The following is a 21,341-nucleotide window of genomic DNA, read 5'->3' on the forward strand; positions in this document are numbered from 1 at the left end:
TTTTAAATTCACAAGGCTTTTATACTGGCATGAAACTCTTATACATGCTGTTGAGCTGTCAAGTCTCCCTTAGATTTAGTCGCTTCATATTGATCTATTTCTGTTTCTGTCTTTATGATATGATCATTCCACCAGGTCAGGTTATTATTAGAGACAGTAAGAACATTTTGTGTTTATTTCGATAATAATACATTGAAAAATATGCCTCACCCTGTGGTAAAAAACAGCATATGCTGGGTTAGGTACGTTTTGATGCTGGTTTGCTGGTTTAAGATGGTCATGTGCTGGTTTAAACTGGTTATATACGGGATTAAGATGGTCATTTGCTGGTCATGTGCTTAACCATCTTAAACTAGCACATGACCAGCTAAGGACCAGTTTAAACCAGCACAAACCAGCATAACCCAGCATATACTTTTTTTCAAAAGGGCACCTAACCGGCATTCGCATGTTTAAAACAGCCGGACAGACCATGAAGAGTGGGATTTCTAAACATTCGAAAGTCTTAAAAGTTTTTCTTTTTTAAAGGTTTCAAAGTCTATTGAATGTCACAAAAAACAACATGTAAAACAAAAAGGCCACAGATGGTCGTCTCTTGTATGTTAACATAGTCCACCAGTTTCAAAATAACCAACACAATCTCACGAGAATTCGTAACTATTGTACTAGGTGGCAATAGTTCAATAGTTCAAAATTCATATGAATTTGTACGATCTTATATATTTTCTGCTTGATATGCTTTCGAGCTATTAGGGGAGGGGCTGCACTTTGTCTTTTCTCGAAAAATCGTACGTTTTGAACTATTACATTGTACGAATAGCCACCTCGTAAAAAAGTTACGAATTCCAGTGAGACCAGGTTGAAATGACAAAGATGGGCAAGAATGCTTTCTTTGTTGACGGCCCCCTAAGTCGACCTTGATCAGACTTTATTACCAAATGTATTTCTGTGGACATCGTGTTCAAAGAATAAAATTAAATAAACAAACAGTATTTTTGTGATAGGAAAGTCATTCCTTCTCTTATTAGACAGACACATAACTTCACCTACACATGCTGCTGTACACATTGACCGGGATGCAAAAACATTGAATGGCAACAGCAGGTGTGCTTTTTGATCAAGCAGGGCTCATAAGACACACAAGATTGTATTTCATCTACTCTATAAGCAGTGAGAGATTTGAATATGGAGAGAGAGAAAGAGAGAGGCAGGACGTTTCCTGAGGTAAGTTTTCCCTCTGAGGTCTCCAGCTAACAGAAGAGAAATGACAGATCACACCTAGTGCTTTTCATCATGCATGGTTTAACCATCATTAACCTTCACTGGTGACCTTACAGAGCCGATGAACTTGACCATGTACAGTGAGATCAAAAACCCAGAGAATCCATCAAAATGACATCCACTCTGAAAGACAAAAGAAAATACAGGTTTTGTTGTTATGATTTATATGAGCAGTCTTACGATTACACTGCAATCCCATGATGTCATTTCCTTTTCATTTGCATGTCCCTCAGCACTTAAATCCAAATGTAAATACAGCCCATGTGTTGCATTCAGTCATATGTAAACCACAAACTCATGCAGTTCAAGATGTTGTATGGAAAACAGATGATTGTACTTTTATGTTGTGAGATTATGCTTGATAGGAAGCTCGAGAGCATCTCAAATGCTGCTGTCCGTCATCTCCAGGAAACACAGACGTTGGCAGCAGACTGTTGAACAGATTTTGCTTTAACTTATATAAAACGTATTAACTTAAAAAAATATATATATATATAATATATTTTACTTGTATACTCAAGAAAATTTGCCATTTTTATTATTACAATAATAGGATGAAATCCGGAGACGTCGGAGGCTCAAAGTGTTCTGGCCAGACATAGTTCAGATCCTATAATTCAGTTTTGAGGATGCAGAATTATAATGCAATGAAAGCTAATGAAATAACAGCAGTTAGTGTTTTTTAAGTAAAATCGGAAGTTCAGTCTGAGTTGAGAGCCTCGTGGGTAGTGCTCCAACATGACACAACTGAATTTGATTTCCGGCTCGAAGGTCCTTTGCTGATGTACTTTCCAGTCCGGTCAGATTCATAAAAGTCCAAAAAACGATAAGATTGTTTGTTGTCATTAAAAAGCCTCATGAGAAAATTAAAAGTTTATGCAAACACTATAAACACTCAAAGGGGAATATCATTTGACACATCCACAATGTCATTACTTGTGTTTAAAGAAACATTTTTATAAACATATACAAGTCATATATATATATATATATATCTGGAACAATGTGAGAATGAGTAAATGATGACAGGATTGTTGTGTGAAGTAACCCTTTGTGTGTTTTACAGATGTTGTGTGAACAGTATATTTGTACATACATAAAGAGTCGCATTCCTTCTTTGTAAATGAATAACAGTGAAGCATGTCAAAAATGCCCAGATGAGTTTACTAATAGCTGGAATGAATAACCACACACACAGATAGAGACTTTGGGTCGTAAAAGTTTCATGGCATTTATGATCTAAGTGTAAACCGGACATGAAGTTAAAGTCCATAAAGAGGCTTGTCTGTTTGTCTGTAAGTGGGTGAACAGCAACAGCGTGAGTATCGCTCAACACTCAGAGCTGACTTTTCATCTCTTACCACCCATTTGGCTTTAAAGATGCAGGTTGGTGCTCGTAAATGACTCCAGTCTTTACAGAAAAGCCAAGCTCACACACGGTGACAGTCCAAATGGCTGAAGGTGTTTGAACGACTGCCTGTGGAGACATTTATTGACTCTTACTGTGGTGCGAATGAGCCAGGCCAGTCCGGGAGTCAGGCAGGAAAAGCCAATCACAAAAGGCCAGTGTTTGGTCAGGACCAATCAGAGTTGTTTAAATAATGACTGACAGGCTGTTCATAACAAGCTGCTTGTTTTGTGTCACTGTTTGACATGTGTGTGTCGGCAGCTTTTGGTGAGTGAGTGATTGTAAGTAGAAAGGCTACTTTTTAAAAGAAAATGAGGGTGGTGCTGATGTGAGTGATGGTTGTCAGGGTGTTGCTATGTGGTTTCTAAGGTGTTCTAAATAATGTCACGTACAATATGCCAGACGATAATGATGTAAGATTAAAATGTAACTGTTAAAATATATGTATGAACTGAAAATTATAGATTTGATTGTTATCTTATGCACGTCAGTAGGGGTGTGACAATATATCGCATATCACAATACAAAATATATTAAGATATGTATTGTAGAGCTACAGCATCATATTTTTTATGTTAAAGTTAATTAAAATTTTTCAGTGACTGATTTATTTAGTTTCCATAAGTTTACATAATAATTGTTCTATGAAACCGTGAATGTTGTCAATTCTTTAACAATGTTTAACAATTGTTAATGTTTAGGGGGACAATATGTGATTTGAGTGTCAGTTTCATGTATATATAATATATATGTTTTACAAATATTGTAATGTTAACGTAATCACAGTATTGTGTATCATATTGAATCGTGAGGTGAGCGTATTGTTACACCCCTGCACATCAAAGTATACGCATGCATTTACTTTCGTTTCACAGTCTCTCTGCTATTCACATTGACCCAAAACTTTTGACAATAAAACTTTTAGAATGTTTCAATCATTCAGTTATCGCCAATCATTGCAATATATCTACTTGATCTGAGGGTAATTCAGGACTTTTAAATGATATGGTTCATTTGTATAAATTTGTACAATGTGATTTGTACGATTATTAGAAGAAAGCCCACTTACCCCCCCAAACCTTACGTCACTGGTGCAAAATCAAATCATATTAAAAATGTAAGAATACGAATAATTCACCCCGTGAGATTGTGTTGGATTTACACACAACATGCCAAACAGATATACAAGCACTCCTGATATCATCTTTCCACTAAAGGCCCACAATACATGTCATGAGCTCATGATATATCACAGCACTGCTGAAATAACAGTGAGTGAAGCAATATCGAGAAATACTTAGTGAACTCTGTAAGGATGCGACAACGTTTTCAACGTTTGAACAGCATAAGTTGTTCTTGTTCAACAACAACAATGTTCTGTTGGTTGAATTTTATTAAGAAGTTTGCCGGGCAAAGCGGTCTATAGGTTTGTTTTGCTGTTTTCATTTTGACCCTATAAATCCAATGTGCTTATTTCACATTTTTAGGTATCATGTACGTTCATGCAGTGTGCAGAATATGTTAAATTTTGAAATGTAATATTTACTGGTTTGTTTAAAATGTTAATTGTGAACAACCGTAACATTTGTTATGCTAGCCCTAGAAACATTGTTCCCAAAACCTGTCTCATCATGCCAGTGTAAAGTATTTGCATCTTAAATTTTGATCGAGTCAGGAAGGTGTGTTTTCCCTTCAGGTCTTAACTTCACATTCTATTATAACACAATACACACTGACAGTGGTCTAAACTCCTCTGTTTGGAATGTCACACAGGTGTCCTCTGAGGTGTGTGGATAAAACCTGCACATCACACAGACATACAGCAGTGAGCATTCCTCAAGACCACACACTACGCTCCACACAAACGACCTTCGCTTCCCTGCGGCTATCTGACATTCCACAGCCCATACGCTGTGTGTCGAACTCAACCAAAGTCCGTTTAACCGCACCTGCTAGCCTCACCTTTGTTTCCATAATTACGCACATAAAAGGAAACTGCATTTTTATTGCATATAACCGACCGAAATAGTTGATCACTTTTATAGCTTATAAGTGCATGAATGCTGTTTACATAAAGATATACGGAGGAGGACCATGAGAGTCTGTGCTTGATTTACACTACAAAGTGTGTTAATATAGCATGCACAGATAAAGCGGGGTAGTTCGATTCCTACTCCTTTGAAGACACACAACATGCCAAACAGATATGTAAGCACTCCTGATATCATCTTTCCACTAAAGGCACACAATGCACTTGTGTCACTGCTGAAATAACAGTGAGGTGAAGCAATATAAGAAATACTTTACTCTATATGGAAGCGACAAAGTTTTCAACGTTTGAACAACATTCTGGGAAAATTACTACTGGCCTTGTAAACTTACTTCGTGTTTGTGGTTTGAAGAAAGTAGATTTGGTTTTGCTGTGATCAAAAAGGTGTCAGGTCATGTCATTTAAAGCAGTGAGGAGGACACAGAATGTAATTCAAAACACAAGCAGATGGTCAAGTGTAAAAGACAAGTGTCACAAGTGTGTGAAAGGGGAGCAAAGCCTGACAAGTACAAGCAAAACCTCCTTTTGAGGGAAATTTCTTGAGCAAAAAATAAAGTTTTTCGTTAAAAAATTTCAAATAGTTTTCTGCAGTATGGGTTGTAGTATTTGTAACTAGATGTATATAAAAACAACAGAAGTGGGTAGATGGTTTCATCCGACGCACACGCTGGCCCAAAGTTAACATCCGGTCTGTATTTGGTTATAATATAACAATTTATTTTATATTTAATTTATATTCATATTAATTCCTTCAAATGAATTAAAACCAATCTACAGTTATAGATTCTTTGCAGAGGTCTACCATAAGGTAAGTTTGGGCCACATACCGTTTGTTTATGAGGTTGCTGCTGAAACCGTACATTTAATGTCAACCATTCAGTTACATAAATTAAGTGTGTGTGCATGTGTGTTAACTATATTTTGGGGTAAATTTAGCAAATTTAAGCTTGTTCAAAATGGTAAAAATGCTATTTATTTTTGGTTTAGCGTTAGTGTGTGTTTGTGTGTGTGTGAGGGGCTGTACCTTCTGTTTATTTACATATTAAGTTGCACAGATGGACCTGTTTCAATGCATATCACCGAACATCCCATCTACTGCTTTACCTAAAGAGCAGAGGAACGTAAACGACGCCGTGACCGCGTAGCACATTTTGTCTTTATCTCAGCATCAGATAACAGATAACAGACACGTATGGCACAAATAATGCTTTTTAAAAACGTAATTGGCTGGGTTTACCTTATTTATGTGACTGAAGGTCAACCTTTTTCTCAGTTTGCATTGTTCACTCAGGCGGTCATTTCACATATTGGTTCAACGCTTTTTTCTGTTTAAGTGGAGCAGATTTATGTAGATAATTTGAAGTTTCACAATGCAATTCTTTTTTAAAGAAGAATTCACCTTTAGCCGCGTTTGTTACGCTGTGGGCATCCTATTTCATATAAATGAATCACCTCCCAACTGCCTCTGGAGATTCCAGCTACCTGACTTTCACAAAAGAATGAAGCAACGTCCAAATAAACAAATACTGTGTTATGAACTGGGTGTTGTTTTCCACTCGTCATTTCAATGAAAGCTTCCAGTGTTTAAGTGAACACGAAAGCAAACCAAAAGTGACCTTTCGGCCTGATCTCCAGGTGAAGAACTTATCTACAGCCTGACAGATACAGTAAATACTGGAAAAAAGCAGGAATTAAAGTCCGCGTGTATCAAACTGCGCTATTTCTATGACCTTGTGTCTTATAGGCCACTGGACCCCAAACAAATATTTCATTCATTCCTAAACTATTACATTTCTTGATAAAATATATATTTCTTATAATGTGCATGATCACTCAATTCACGTAGCTTGTTGAGGAGAGTTAGGCTTTAAATAATGGCTTTAGTCATGTACATGGATGTATACTTCATGTGAATGTAATGCATCTCACACACATAGAACAAGAAGAGCATAGAATTATAGAAAGCAACCTGAACACATGAGCTCGAGCCATAGCGTGCAGCATGCAGCCGCAACCACAGTGTAAACAAAACAGATGCTAAACTCATTTGATCTCAAACACAGGAGCCCATATAAGTGTGTCCCTCTACATAGACGTGCACTAGAGGATTAGAACATGCCCTTTATATTCCTCAAACAGAGCTGGGTGTAATCTAACAGATCCTCCTCGAGTGCACAGAAGTTTCAACAGATGACAAGTTGCCCTGGGAAGAGTCACAGCTGTGAAACTATAGGAGGGAGATTTGCATGTTCACTAGTGTGTGTGTGTGCGCGTTTGGTGTCACTACACGATGTGGAGGGTAAGATGCGTCCCACTCATCCCATGCGAAAATATGTTAGTATGATGACTAATTAAAAATGAAAGAAGTCTGGTATGATTTTTCGAGAACTTCAACACCATTTCTCCTTGCTTAAGTCTTTCTATCTAATGATCTGGGAACATGTATCGCGACTATGTTCTTAAGAATATATCGCTTATAACTTAAGAAGGTTACTGGAAACCCAGCCCTGTTCCCCTAAAATATTGGCCTTTGTGTTAAAAATATGGAGTTAAAGGAACAGTTCACCCAAAAATAACAATTCTTTCATCGTTATTCATCATCATTTCCCAAAATTGCGAGTTTCACAGGAGAAAGATTCATAAACGGGTTTGATGAGGTTGAATAAATGATGACAGAATTTAAATGTTTGGGTCAGCTGTCCCTTTAAGAAAACAGAATTTCTTTATATTTGAGAGGACATTTTATTTTTCGAGAGATTTTCAGCACTCTCCACAATCACAGGGAATTCTGTAGTTCACTTATAAACCTGATCAACTACAGGTTAGACCCACCCTGGTGCCGGTTGCATAAACTGTTTAAGCTAGATTTAGATGTTAGTCATCAAATGTTTTTCTTTGAAACTGGTCATAACTTCTTTAAATCGGTTACATAAAGCTAGGTTCGGTTGTGCTTATTGAAAAATGAAAAGTTATACTGATTAGCCCTTAAGTTAATGCATCTGGGCCCTGGTGTCATTAGAAGCCATCCAGTAATACACAAACAATGCACAGTTTTGGCCTGTACTCCATTTTTTGGAGGTTATGCAAACAAACTTCTGGCTCTGCCCCTGCTTGCAAAGACTGATAAAGAGATTTCAGTATTTATTAACATGAATGATAGGGGAACATCTGGTCAAAGCAAAACTCGTTTCCATGTCGTCATGCTTTTTCATCAACAATATCAATGTTGGTTTTTGTCCTGGGATGGCAGACTGCAACATGCTGCGTGCACGCGTGTGATCAGGCAATTACATGACACTCTGTGGTTAAGAAATGGTCTCAGATGGTTGCTAATGTACTTCTGTACAGTAGTCGCCAAAATCATGTCCAGACAGCAATTTTATTGCTTTTAATTCTCCCTTTGGTTATGACATCTATATTATTGTTAAAATATGATGACGATTCCAGACATTTGTCAACCTTACCATGAAAAATACAAGTTTTTATCAATAGTTATTACTATTCTGATAGCACAGATCAACATTCGTGGTTCCAATAGCCAGACATCCATAATGCATGTCTATTACCAAAATGCATAGGCAAATATGTTTCCGGTGTTTAGAGTTTATAAACAACGGTTTAGTAATATATAAAAAGATGTTTCAACGTATTGTTAGCAAAAACAAATACATAATTTGAGAGTTTTGATGTCACCTCCATAATGCATAATTTCCCATCGGGAGTCTGGTACAAAATGGAGACAATACTTTATGGCATCTACTACAGCTTATCAGGGAATATAGGTTTAATTTTAATATACAAAAATGCACAGAATGTCAAAAAGCTTACAGGAAATAAAACTGGTAATAAGGTTATAAAAATTCTTTCTTCAGTTAGATAAAAATAGCCCTTCTCTTGGGTCATCAGTTCTCTCAATAAACGTTGCATGTGTTTAATGTTAGTTTTCACTCCAGGCACAACTATTCAACATACAACATTGTTCAAACATGTTTAATAATGTATTTCAATAAGAGTCATCTATTTTCCAAAGTTGTACATCACTTTTTCATGTCCAACACATGCAGAGCTGGTTGAGTACATAGAGTCATAACAATGAACATGTTTTCATAGGACACACATAGGAATCATTTTTTATCATTTAAGCATCTGGAGCCTTTTAGAATATCTGAAGGCAAACAAGACCTGATATTAATCATCATTAGAATGAAACACATTTTACACAGGAGGAAAACCGATGGCTTGGTCTATAATTCATAGGTCCAGAGCATGGATTGCTTCTTAATAGTCCAATGATGTCAATGTAGCCAGTCTTTCTAAAAAAAAAACGATGGTATTTATAAAAATAACAAAGTAGCTTCACTTAGTGACCTCAGTAGTAGAAAAAATATATAATAAAAAGTATTTTGTGTAAATCTTTTATGTAAATCTCGTTTGCCACAAAATAACTGTTATGCTGTGTTCACACCAAACTCTAAGCATTACGATCCTCGCTCTTTATTACTCACGCAATAGGCTGTTATTTTTGCGCAAGTGGGGATGGGGAGTGTCTTCACGCGTCCTGAGGTGTCAAACAGTGGGTGTCAATGTGCGGATTTCTGAAATGCGTAAAAATTCATTCACATCGCCCGGCTTGACATCACATCGGGTCTATTCGCGTCTTTGCATTGACTTTGTCATGAATTAATAATTAAATTAACTTATGCAATTTCCTCGCTTAAAATGTTTAATTTGCATTTGGAGTGAACACAGCATTAGTTCTACTACAGTAAATATTTTCTGTTTTTCCTTTCAGTAGAATTGGTTTACAGTAGAACATTTCCAGTAAAATTCAGATGACATATGTTTGTTGTTTTTGCGCAATATCGAACAAAGAGTGTGTCGGTGTGCATACTTCCACTATGCAAAAGTAAACAAAGCAGAACGGTCCTTTTGTGTTTTAGTTCTGATAGGAAGCTTGCTCACGAACACAAGATGATTAATAGATTCACATGTGCTTTAAGATAACTCTGAACCTTTGACAAATGTTAGGATTGCGAATCATTTCTTTGCTCACGTAAAAATGCGGAGAGGTCAAATGAGAGGAGTGTGTAACTATGGATGTCCCTTCACCTTTTCTCTATCTCTCTCTCTTTCTCATCATGTCTCACAGGCTTCTTCTCTTTTCTCCTGACACGTGCCCTTTTGCACAAAATGGTTCTATTTATGTCTTCTGGTCATGTGAGTGTGGGGTCAGGGGCGTGTGGTTAGGTTTACAGGGCCTTCATACACAGCAGATGGCCATCACTCTGCATGCTGGGATAGGGTAGGGCCCACTAGCTGTCCTGGAAAGACCCTCACGGTGGAGGTTGATATAACACGCACACATAAACATATCTCCGTTTGTCTGAGTCAATATCGAAGGCTCTCTGGTGTAACACGCAGGGGGATTCTTCTAGGATAAGCGTATTTTGAGTGTGGATTTGGAGAACATTAATCTCATGGCGCAAGCACAAGGTAAAGTTTGTGTGGATTCTTACATGTCGGGGCGGATTATTAATGCTTTTTAAATGAGAACCATTCTGGTTTGCATCAAGGTATGCTCATATGGATTTAATATTTATCTTTGTATATGAAACAGCATGCTGCCTTTGTTGGGTCGTAAATGCAGTAATGGCTGTAAAGCAATTGTGTTCACGTCACATGTGGTAGCATCTTAATGAAATATTTCCCATAATGTCACTTGTTACAGCCCAGCTGGGTGCTGTATTTGTGTGGGTTGTTGTTAAACAGTGATGTGTGTTTACTGTGATGTGTCACAGACACCAGAGTACACTGTGACTGTGTCAGTGAACTTCTGTAAGGCTTGTCTCCAATGCAAGAGCAGAAGATTATAAAAAACAGATAAAAGACAAAAACGATCAAAGCTGTTGAAAGACAGCAACAGGTGTCAAGTTAGTGAAGGTTTACCCTTTTGGTGAGAGTTAAACAGGTGTTTCGGCATGTCATTTTGTAGATATTTTCTGAGACTGAAACAGTTTTATTATTTTGGGTTTTGTTTAAACGTTTAAAAGATGCGATTGTTTATGCGTTCAATAGAATAAACATGAGGATGAATAAATGATGACATGATTTTTATTTATTTGGGTGAACTCTCAATAATCTCAATCCTCGGGTTCTTTTAGGCAAGGGCCAGCTTTTCTTTCCTACCCATGATTCCAAGCTCTCAACCCCGGCCCACGTGCCCAGTTCTCCTAATTGACAGCTCTGGCTCTGACTCCCACTTCATATTCAGGGAAGCGGTTTTACTACACCTTCCAAAAACAGATTGTGGGAATAGTTGCATGTAAACTCAGATGAACGATACCGACTGAAAAATCCCGCAAGATGAGTGATTGATGCTATAGTTTGATCAAATGCGTGTGTGTTTGTTCTCAGAGTTGGAGGGTTTTTGGCTCTCACCTGTACACACCTGTTCTTCAGTAGGGAGGTTGAAGTGTGCAGGCCAGCTGGGGCTTCTCAGCTGTTTGTGTGACTGAGAATCATGTTCGTTCTATTCATTTGCGTAGTCTTAACTGGTATGTCCAGACATTTAAAGGGAAAGTAAAACCTTACCTTGTAAATATTGAACCAAAAAATGAAATATTGAAAAACTATTGAACTTCATTACCCATGTGTCCTGTCTCCAGGTCTGACTGGGTGGAGATCTTGGAGCCCCGCTCGAGAGAGCGCATGTACGTCAACCTACTGACTGGCGAGTGCGGGTGGGAACTGCCGCCAGGCGTCCCTGTCCGACAATCGGACGGCAACCAGTGGTGGGAGCTTTTCGACGGCAATAACAATCGCTTTTACTATTATAACTGTACAAGTCAGCAGACGGTCTGGCACAGGCCTCAGAGCAGCGACGTTGTGCCTCTCGCTCAACTCCAAGCCATGAAGAGGAGCTCTGAGGCGGAGATGAGGGGTCCACAAACGGATGGCAGGCGGACCCCCTTGCTTGGAATGGTCTTACCCACAATCCCCTTATCTCAGGACCTGCAGAGCGGTAGGGAGACACCATCGACTAAAGGAAAAGGGGACAGCCTGGAGAGAAACAACCTGGGAAAAGGGTAAGGTTGTGCTAATGACTTCCAAAAAAAGAAATGGAAACGAAATACTGCGGTCCGGGGTCCTGATCATTGTGAGTTCATTACAAATACAGTCTGGCTGAAATAAAGCAATAATTAGGAATCTGTCTTTTGAGTGTATTGTGAACTCTTCACCTTTCTTGCAAAAGGGCTGTTAAAAGGGTACTTCACCCAAAAATGAAAATTCTGTCATTTACTCATATTTAAGATGTTCCAAGTCTGTATATATTTCTTTGTTCTGATGAATAACACAGACAAAGATATGTGGAAGAATGCTTATAATCGGACAGATTTTGCCCTCCATTGACTACCCTAGTTGGAAAAATACAATGGTAGTCAAAAGAGCCCCAGAACTGTTTGCTGTCCTACATTCTTCAAAATGTCTTCTTTGGTGTTTAACAGAACAAATACAGAAAATACAGAAAAAAAAATTAAGTAATTTTTCCTGCTATGGGAGTCAATGGGGGGCAAATCTTAGTATTATAGCCAGAGGGACAGTCAAACACAGGATCACTGGACACAGAGAGTCTTCCCAATGAGCATTACTCAAAATGGATGCAAATCTTATGGAGATCGATGCCAGCTACAATGATGACATCAGACAGGAGTTTCTCTTGCACTCTTTATGGTTCTGTCTTCACGTACAACTCTCTCACTTTTTTGCTTTCTCTCTCTTTAACTCTCAAAACAACAGTTACGGTAGATGTTGTTCTGCAGAAGAAAGAAAGTCACGCAGGTTTGGAATGACATGAGGATGAATAAATAATTCTGATTCATTATTTTCATTTATTATTATAAAGACGACAGTTTACACTAAAGCCTTTGTGACAACACCCGAATTCTGAGACATTTTAGAACGCAACAACATGAAATCAATAATTCAGTAGAGATTTTTGCATTTGCAGTTATGTGTACTATAAGTATGTTTTGGGCCTTATCATGTTTTGTCAAGTTTTATTTAGTTCTCTAATTGTCAGATGAAGTCTCTTTCTTCCAGTCAGGCCAATCTGTCCTAGTTATCTATGTAACCACAGTATGTTTCATAGCAAACCCTGGCGGCAACTGTATGACTCACCACTGAGATGGAAACACTGCCTCCTGCATCTATGATCATCTTAAATGATGATTTCTGGGTCACAAGTGTTGACATGTGTGTCTTTTCACGGGTACAAATACCATGTGAACTCTCTTAACGGTTTTTCTTCTAACATTTTCATTTTGGAAGCTGTTTTGGCACATTGCTCAGCTGGTAGAGCGCCAACTGTGAAGAACACCGTGTGTATGAGAGAGGGAGAGAGAGAGGGTGCCTAGCATAATGCTCTAAGAAAATCAGCCTTAAATGGTCACACACGTTTTTGTTCTGAACACACGCCCGTTAACACACCCTGGAATGCGCTTTCTCCACGGTTCTTAAAATGGTGTGTTAATACCTGCTTGCTAATTGTAGCTACTTGGGTGGGAAACACGCAAACACAAGTACACATCTCCATACTTTTGTGTTTTAGCGTCTTTTGTGGATTAGAATGATTTTTGGGTGTAGAATTTCATTTTCCGTTTCTTTTATCGGTTAATTACAGCGCTTTTGTATATTAAACATTTTTCTCTCTTGTTTATTTGCTTTTTGTTTATCATTCTTTCTTCCTAGTATGGAGCGTGTAGGGTTGTGTGTTTGTGTGTGTGCGCGCACGACCAGCGCACCCGCTAGTTCTCAGGGAAGCAAATTAGCAGCTCGAACTCAATTAAAAGTAGGGCAAGTATTCCAGGCTTGGACATATTTTAGGCGAGTGCGTATGCGAGCGTGTGTGGTGCAGATAGAGGACGTTCAGCATACGCTGCTGTCACAAGGAGTCTAGCCCGGTAACGGTGAGCTGTTTTTGGGTACAATCATAAGGCGAGTCCTTTAGGTCACGGAGGACAGATGGTTCTCTATTTCAACATGTGTTGCATGCCCTGTGGATGACTAAGAGGGTAAGAGGTCTACTGAGTGTGTATGTGTGTTCGTAACTAAATGTCAGGGATTCTTAAAAAGATTTGCTAGCTGCCTAACCTGACCATGTTTTTGGGTATCATAGCGAAAAATTCGATATAAATGTTCCAATTGAACTTATCTTGGTGACCAACCAGGATGAATAGGTAGCAAGCTTTTTAGGTTTTGAAAAGTAATGTTTGAATGTTGGGTTACAGTATTTAGTCATTCAGATTTATGTGGAACTGTGGCAGTTGTGCGTTCACGGGGGTTGGTTTTGTTGGCTTTTGTATGTACGTACAACAGCATCATCTGTTTAGAAAAGACGGCTGGGGTTATCCACTCATCCATATGGGGTATGAAGAGGCAGTGATGCGTTGGTGTTCCTGGTAACTCTATGTTGTAGGGACCAAATGTCCCAACGAAGATGGGCTAATAGCAGTATTGACCTTGTTGGGACATTTTGGTCCCCATGAGGAAAACAGCTTATAAATAAAACAAAATGATGGTTAATTTAAAAATAAAAAACTTTTTAAGATTAGGTGATAGTTAGGTTTAGGGTGAGGGGCTACAATATACAGTTTGTACAGTATAAAAATCACTGGAAATCTATTGAACGTCTCCCTTAAAACATGGAAACCCAACCCAACATGAGTGTGTGTGTACATGTGTGGCTGCATATGTGTTGGCATTGTGGGGGGCTCCTCTCCATCACCTCTTACATATGGGCATCTCTCTGGCTTAAAGTCAATGTGTGTGTGTAGGTAGGATTTGTTTGCCAGAAAAAGACAAAGAGCAGTCAATATGGGTTCAAACACCATTGGTAATGTCTGTTTTAGTGTTCCTGATTTAATGTCTTATTTTTTTGTACGTTGTGTACTCATTGAAATGGGGAAGTGGGTGAGTAGAGCACTGTACTGTCTTTTGGAACATGAGTATTGAGACTTTTGAGTCTTATTGAGTAACTGTGCTATTATTTTTGTCAGTGGTACGTGGTTTTATGATATTGTGTTTTCCTGTTGATTCCATTTGAGACAGTGTTGACCGGGTAATGATCAGTCAGGTTTGCTCAGGCCAGAATCACTCTTAGTATTGCTCATTTTAGGATGTTATATTTAACCTTTGAGTTATTTAACAGCAGTTATTGTAAGCTTTGACTTGGCACTGTAGCCAACAACTCAAAACACCTTTGCAACTGTATAGCAACATTCCAAAAACACTTGGGACACTGTAGAGCAACACCATGAAAACCCTAATATTATGAGTTTATTCCTCAGAAAATGTTAGACGTTGGCAAATATCACACATTCACATAAAGTTTGGAGAGTTGGAAAAAGTGGTTGGATGCTTGGTGCTGGGGACATTTATCTCGAGCAACTGTAGTGTAGTCTGTTTATAACATCATGTTAGCTTTTGACTTCTGGTGATTGTATTAAGGCTTCAAAAATAGCAAATATCGTGTTTTTCGAGATCTTCCAAAAGTCTTATGGGGAAAATGTACTGGTCGAGGGAACCAGTACAACACCAACTTCTGGGTTGGCCTAGAAAAATGCGTCATCCCTCCACAAATGTATTAGTTGATATGTAGTGTTATTTGTAAATCAAGTCATGCGCTTGCGTTGAGCACTTGTGACCTTAAACTTGCCTGGACTAAGAATCCAAAAATGACTCAAAATCACACAAACCTAGTAGAGCCGCCTACTTAGACGGCATGTTTAGGCATCATAGGACGTTCACAGGTTTTGAGACATGACTGTGATGTGTTTGTGTGCGTGTAACATGTGTTGAGCGTTAAGAGATTAGTCTGAAAGTAGTTTGCCATGAGTCATAGATTTACTAAACCCAGAGACACAGAGAATTGTGGGAATTCTATGTGTCTTCAGTGTGTGTCTTTCTCTTTCCGGTCTTCTCCAGTCGCTCACTTTTCCACGCTCACTTTTACTTTATTTACTATTTTAAAGAGGATTGGGGTGGGCCACAGTAATCTGTCTCATACACTCAGACACTTGCATTATGTCGTCCTGTAGAAGGCAGAAATCCCTTCAGATTAGAACTGAGAACAAAGACAGGGTTTAGGCGCTCATCCTCTTTACCAGCCACATCACAGCACAGAAAAGACATGAACACGAGAACACTGACACATGAGTATCTCAGTGGATTAAGAGACAACAAGACTGATGACAGTAGATCTGTTCTGAAAGGAACACAATTTACAAATACAATTTCTTTTTGTGAAAGAGCAATGTGGACATTTTAGCAGCATCTTTCGATGAGGTTGAGAATTACATTCAACGGCTCACTCCCCCCTTCCTTTCGAAGCACTACTGGCTGACAGAGAATTAAGATGCTACTCTAGAAACAACATGGCGAATTCCATGGAAGGGGACCAGCGGTGCGTGTAGATAGAAATTGCTCATTCTAAGGTAATGAAAAGATTAAGCTTCATTATGTAAGGCCTTTATGTATATTATACTACATTTCTTTCAATAGATCCTCGAATAAACCACACACTGGACCTTTAAAGAACAGATCAAAATTTTAAACAGACCGAAGTTATTACTCATCTCTGGCTGTCTTCTGATTGATTCTGAAATGATACATTAACATAATTTAGGCGTCGATTCCCACGTGGGTTGTACCCAAACACAACTTGACATTTATAAATTCTGTACATGACTTAAGGCTGACCGCCAACTTCAGGGGAGGGCAAGATTATCAGTGAGTAATGATGTAAATGTCAGCCTTCTCCTCACACAAAGCTAACTTGATATATCGTGCTCGAGTCGTATGGACTACTTATTTTTGCTTATTTTCTCTTGTTGGAGTTTGACAGATGGATCGCTGTGAACTGTCATTGCGTAGCACAATTCTTCAATGTTTTGCTTTTCTGCCAAACAGAAAAATAACATTTCGGGTCTGGAATGACACTAAATAATGACAGAGATTTTGGGTGAATAATTCTTCAGTGCAGGATGATGGTGTTTTGTGATGAAACACACACACATTTTGAAGTGAATTTGGTTGGTAATGTTTGAAGAACATCTTGGCACCTCAGATTTTCTTCCGTGGAGATCATCTTATGACAGACCACCTCACGTTTGTCTTTGTTACGCTTTTCTTTTGTTGCTTCCTTTTTTTGTCTGCACACGCTTTTGTTTTTATTCCTCTGGATCATCTTCCAGCGATCGAGCGACGTCATCTCACACTTTAATGGACGTGTCTTTTCCTGTCCCTGCCTTTCACATCGTATTTTTATCTTTCTTTTTAGGGCGTTTGTTAGTTTCTCTCTTTTGAGAGGAGTATTTTTGACATGCAGATTTTTTAACCATTTGATCACATGCACTATTCTTAAGCTATTACTAATACATATTCTTAAAGGTCCAGTGTATGAACTTAAGCGGCATCTAGTGTATAGAGCGGTTTGTCCTACTGTAGAAACAACATGGCGTATGGCATGTAAGGGGACCCGCGGTGTATGTAGATAGAAATAATAATAAAAACATAACGCTTCATTATGTAAAGTCTTTATACACCTCTGAACACATATAGTATTAATGTTTATTTTATTGCATTTCTGTCAATAGATCCTCTAAAAAAAATACACAATTATTTAAACAAACCTCTTAACCGTATTAACTCAAACTGTTTAACTTTGCTTTAACAAATCTATAACTGCCTAACCATTGGTTTCGAAAATATCTGCAGCTTAAAATCATACAGGACCCCCCTACCATAACCTGCAGGGTACGGTGGAGCAAAGATTTGACCAAACACAGACACACACACTGCTCAGCGAGGTATTCACATGCTTCCTGACTCGGAGGAGTAGCATTCCACCCAGACCGGTGAACACAGACACACTCTGTTCAGGTTCAAAACAGACTCCACTAAACGGGTAGCAGACTTAAGGTGGGTCGACTGGCAATTACAGAAGAATACAGGTGACCCTACTGGGATGAATGGAGGCTCAGAAAGAAAGAAAGAGGTAGGAGGAATTATGTTCAAGTAAAATAACACAGGCAAGTTTAGTAACATCAAGTACACACCAGTCCTATTTTCTTAGTTAAGAGTGGGCTAGATGTGCGTGTTTATAGTACAGCAAGAGATAAAGGAGGAAGTGAAGTGCACAGGCAGAGCAGCTGGATAAAGTGGCCACCCAGCGGGACACCCTCACACTCCCAAACACACTGATGCTTTTTATTTTAGGGTGGACCCTGGTAAACACATACTGAGATGTCTGAAAAAAGATTGTCTTCTAATTTAAGTGTCATATTTGTGTATAAATATCTAAAAGAAAAGATTGTAATATACAGAGACAACTATTGTAAAGCCATTCGGTATAGCAATATAACTTTGTGGTGCCATTAAAACATTTCTGTTTGTTTGAGTATCCCGACCAGCCGACACGACAACATTAGTTCACCAAATGGCGTTAGTTTAGGGCATCTGTTTGGTCAGTAGCAGATGGTGGAGTGTTGAGTAAAAACAATCATTGTTTTTTTTTGTGCTTGGTGAATCTAGATTTCGAGATTATACATTAACTTTAAATATAAGCAAGTCATATTGTTTCTCACAGTATTAAAATATCTGGTATTCTCCTGACTTACAACATGCTGACTGGACGTGAAACTTAAACATAATAGTCCAATAAAACAAGAAACTTACTACAATGTTCATGATGTCGGGTCATTTTATATTTGTAACAAAATGTATTAATAATATACAGGGTATCCATTGTCAAACAGTTGATAAATATCTTAAAAAACTTGCGGGTAATCATCACAGAGCGCTTTTCACAGAGAACTTTTTAGAACTTTGACCGCGGCGTGCCCGCAAGCTCAACAGCCGCGTGCTCCACTGCAAGCTATTGAAATGAATGGGTCGCAGAGCATTCCACGTCCTATGTGAAACGGCCATTAGCCCTTACATGTTTTTGCCTAAAATGGTTGCAGGCTTTCCTTTTAAAAGGGCTTTGAAAGAACTACACAGAAAACAGGAAAGCAAACCACCAGAACTACAAACTAAAAGTCCAAAAGATAGGGGAACTGAATCGTGACAAGTAATCACAGATTAACCATGGTTAACTATAGTAAGTATAAATAATGAACGATAATTGTAAAACTATGATAATATACAAAATGATGGTTAAATAAATGATTATCAGTAATAATAAATTATATATAAAACTGTTTTATATAATAAATTGTTAATAAGTCCACCAAAAAAGTGTCTACTCCAATATATAATATCTATAATAAAATACTAATATAATGGTATTAGTGTTCATGTTTGTTGTATTAAAAAAAATGATTTCATATTTTTTGTTTTCTCCTTTTGCTTTTGTCTGTAGCAGTTGACTAGAATTACGAGGGTCATTCGGTTCAAAAGAGACTCTCACTTGGAACGTGCATGTTTCAGCTGTCTGTGTTTATGCCCGTCTGAATACTTTCCATATTTTCCTCCTCTGTGGCTTGTAGCGATGGGAAATGCACTTCTTCAGGGTACCACTTTCCCTATAAGAAGGACAGAAATGAAGGAAGACAGATTCATAACATTCACAACAGCTTTCTGTCTTCACACACATTTCTTTAAACTCAAACTGTCGCTCTACGCAACCTCACAAAAATAGAGTACATATTGTACACTCACCGGTTACTCATTAGACTTTGGTCACATTTACGCTCTAATCTGTTTGTCTTGTCACTCACGGCTTCATTCAGTTTGTAGGTCATTATCACAGAGATTTGGAGAACACACCTGTATAACATGTACGATGACTCACTTCCTGTCATAAATCTGCGTTTCTTAAAGGGATAGTCCCCCTAAAAATAAATAAATATGTTATTATTTATTCAACATCTTGTCATTCAAAACCGGTGTATAACTCTTTCTTTTGTGTCTGAGTGGCTGTGTGTAGATACAATAGAAGTCAATGGGAACTAATATTGTTTGGTTACTAACGCTCAAATTTCTGCAGTATAAAGAAAGTCACACGGGTTTGGAATGACACGAGGGTGAATAAATGATGAAAGAATGAGTATTTTGCCATGAACTATCGTTTAAGATTTCACATTTACGGTCCTGATACTGAAGATTCTAGAATAAAGTGGAACAAAGCTTGTTGCGTTTAGATTCAGGTAGATTAATGAAACATTTTATATAAATTGAGCTTGTCAAAACATTTTATGAAGTTTATGAACTTGAGCTAATATTTTTTGTAAATTATCTGAATGACTATACAACGAGTGTAGTTTAAGGTAATAATGTTTTCTTTGTTTCGCATGAATCATAATAAAACCTATTTAGATTGAAAAATACCCGTCTAAAATGTAATTGTTCAATAGAAGTTCAAAAGGTTCAATAAAAGGAAGGAAGGAGGCGGGAACCGGCAAACATAAAACAACTTCTAGTTAATAAATATAAACATAAATAGACAGCCGCCAGCCCCTCACTGCTGACTGCTGGCGACACACACAAACCATTAGTAAAGTCCAGGCCTGGTCCTCTCTCACTGACGGTCCGGTCACTCGTCCTCTTATGCTCCCAATCTCCTCTGTGATACGATACCGTTGAGTGTACAGCTGACGGTAGTTATCACTCACGCACCGGCCTCGACTCCCGGCTCTCGTCCCGCCTACCTCACTACAGTAATATTTGCTGTTTATGCTATAACACTTATGGCTAGTGGCTATTTCACAAAATATATACAACTCTTTGATATGTTCTTTACTAACTTTCTTGTCAACACAGAAACAAAATAGGCCCTACTCTTATTTGTTAAAACATTTCCTGAGCTTGATTTCCAAGGTTTGTCTGCCCAACTAAGCGTGAAATTTAGTCTAAACTAGAGAATATTATTGTTTTTTTTCTTTGATAGCTATGCCGCTGTCACAAAGTCTGCCGGTTTGTGGCAGCTCATGCTAGTTCATCTAATTGGTTAGCTCTTCTTTGTAGGGTAAAAACTGAAAACCCAACGATAACAAGCTTGTTTTTGTATTTTTAAGCATTTCATCCTCCTTGTGGTAAAAAAACGCCTCTTCTCCTCATCTCACCCTGTCACTGTATTTGGCACGCTTATTAAAACGCCTTGGCTGCTAACCCAATTTGACTCTCCATGACCAAACTGAGCTAGCTCGCATTTCAAATGGATCTTAACTTTATTTTTCTCTTCCTTCAAATTCGACAGCTTCAAACACAATTTTTTCCTCAAAAGTTGTTCACGCAGCGACAGAGTTAACAGAGAGCTCAATATATGAAACTAAACACTGGGACTGCCAAATTGATTCACCCGCAGACGCGCGTTGATACCATGATCCGAGCAAGCGTTATGTAGTGTGTTTGTCAAATGTAGTGAGCGATCTGGGTCAGATAAGGGTGTTTGAGAGCTGCCAAATGGACTGTGAAGTATTTTAGGCTCATGTTTCCAACATCAGGTCAATAAGGTCAGTCTAGAGGTCAACGGTCAAAAGTTTTGTGATTTGTTGAGATGAAGCAGGGATACAGATATTCCCGTCTTGTTCGGCCACACACACA

The 21,341-nt window shown here is 38.3% G+C and overlaps 1 protein-coding gene across 2 annotated transcripts in view; it reads left to right on the forward strand.

Annotated features, from left to right (window-relative positions):
* arhgap46b (Rho GTPase activating protein 46b) overlaps positions 1-21,341 on the forward strand; it is a 56,328-nt gene that overhangs the window by 11,372 nt on the left and 23,615 nt on the right. The window contains exon 2 of one of the 2 annotated variants that reach the window (XM_079478307.1): positions 11,405-11,824. In XM_079478307.1, coding sequence (XP_079334433.1) covers positions 11,405-11,824 — 420 coding nt within the window. Of the gene's footprint in view, positions 1-11,404; positions 11,825-13,727; positions 13,811-21,341 lie in introns of those variants that run through there. The other variant, XM_079478309.1, reaches the window with a different exon arrangement.

Source organism: Barbatula barbatula, assembly GCF_947034865.1.
Source record: "Barbatula barbatula genome assembly, chromosome: 17".
Classification (NCBI taxonomy): domain Eukaryota; kingdom Metazoa; phylum Chordata; class Actinopteri; order Cypriniformes; family Nemacheilidae; genus Barbatula; species Barbatula barbatula.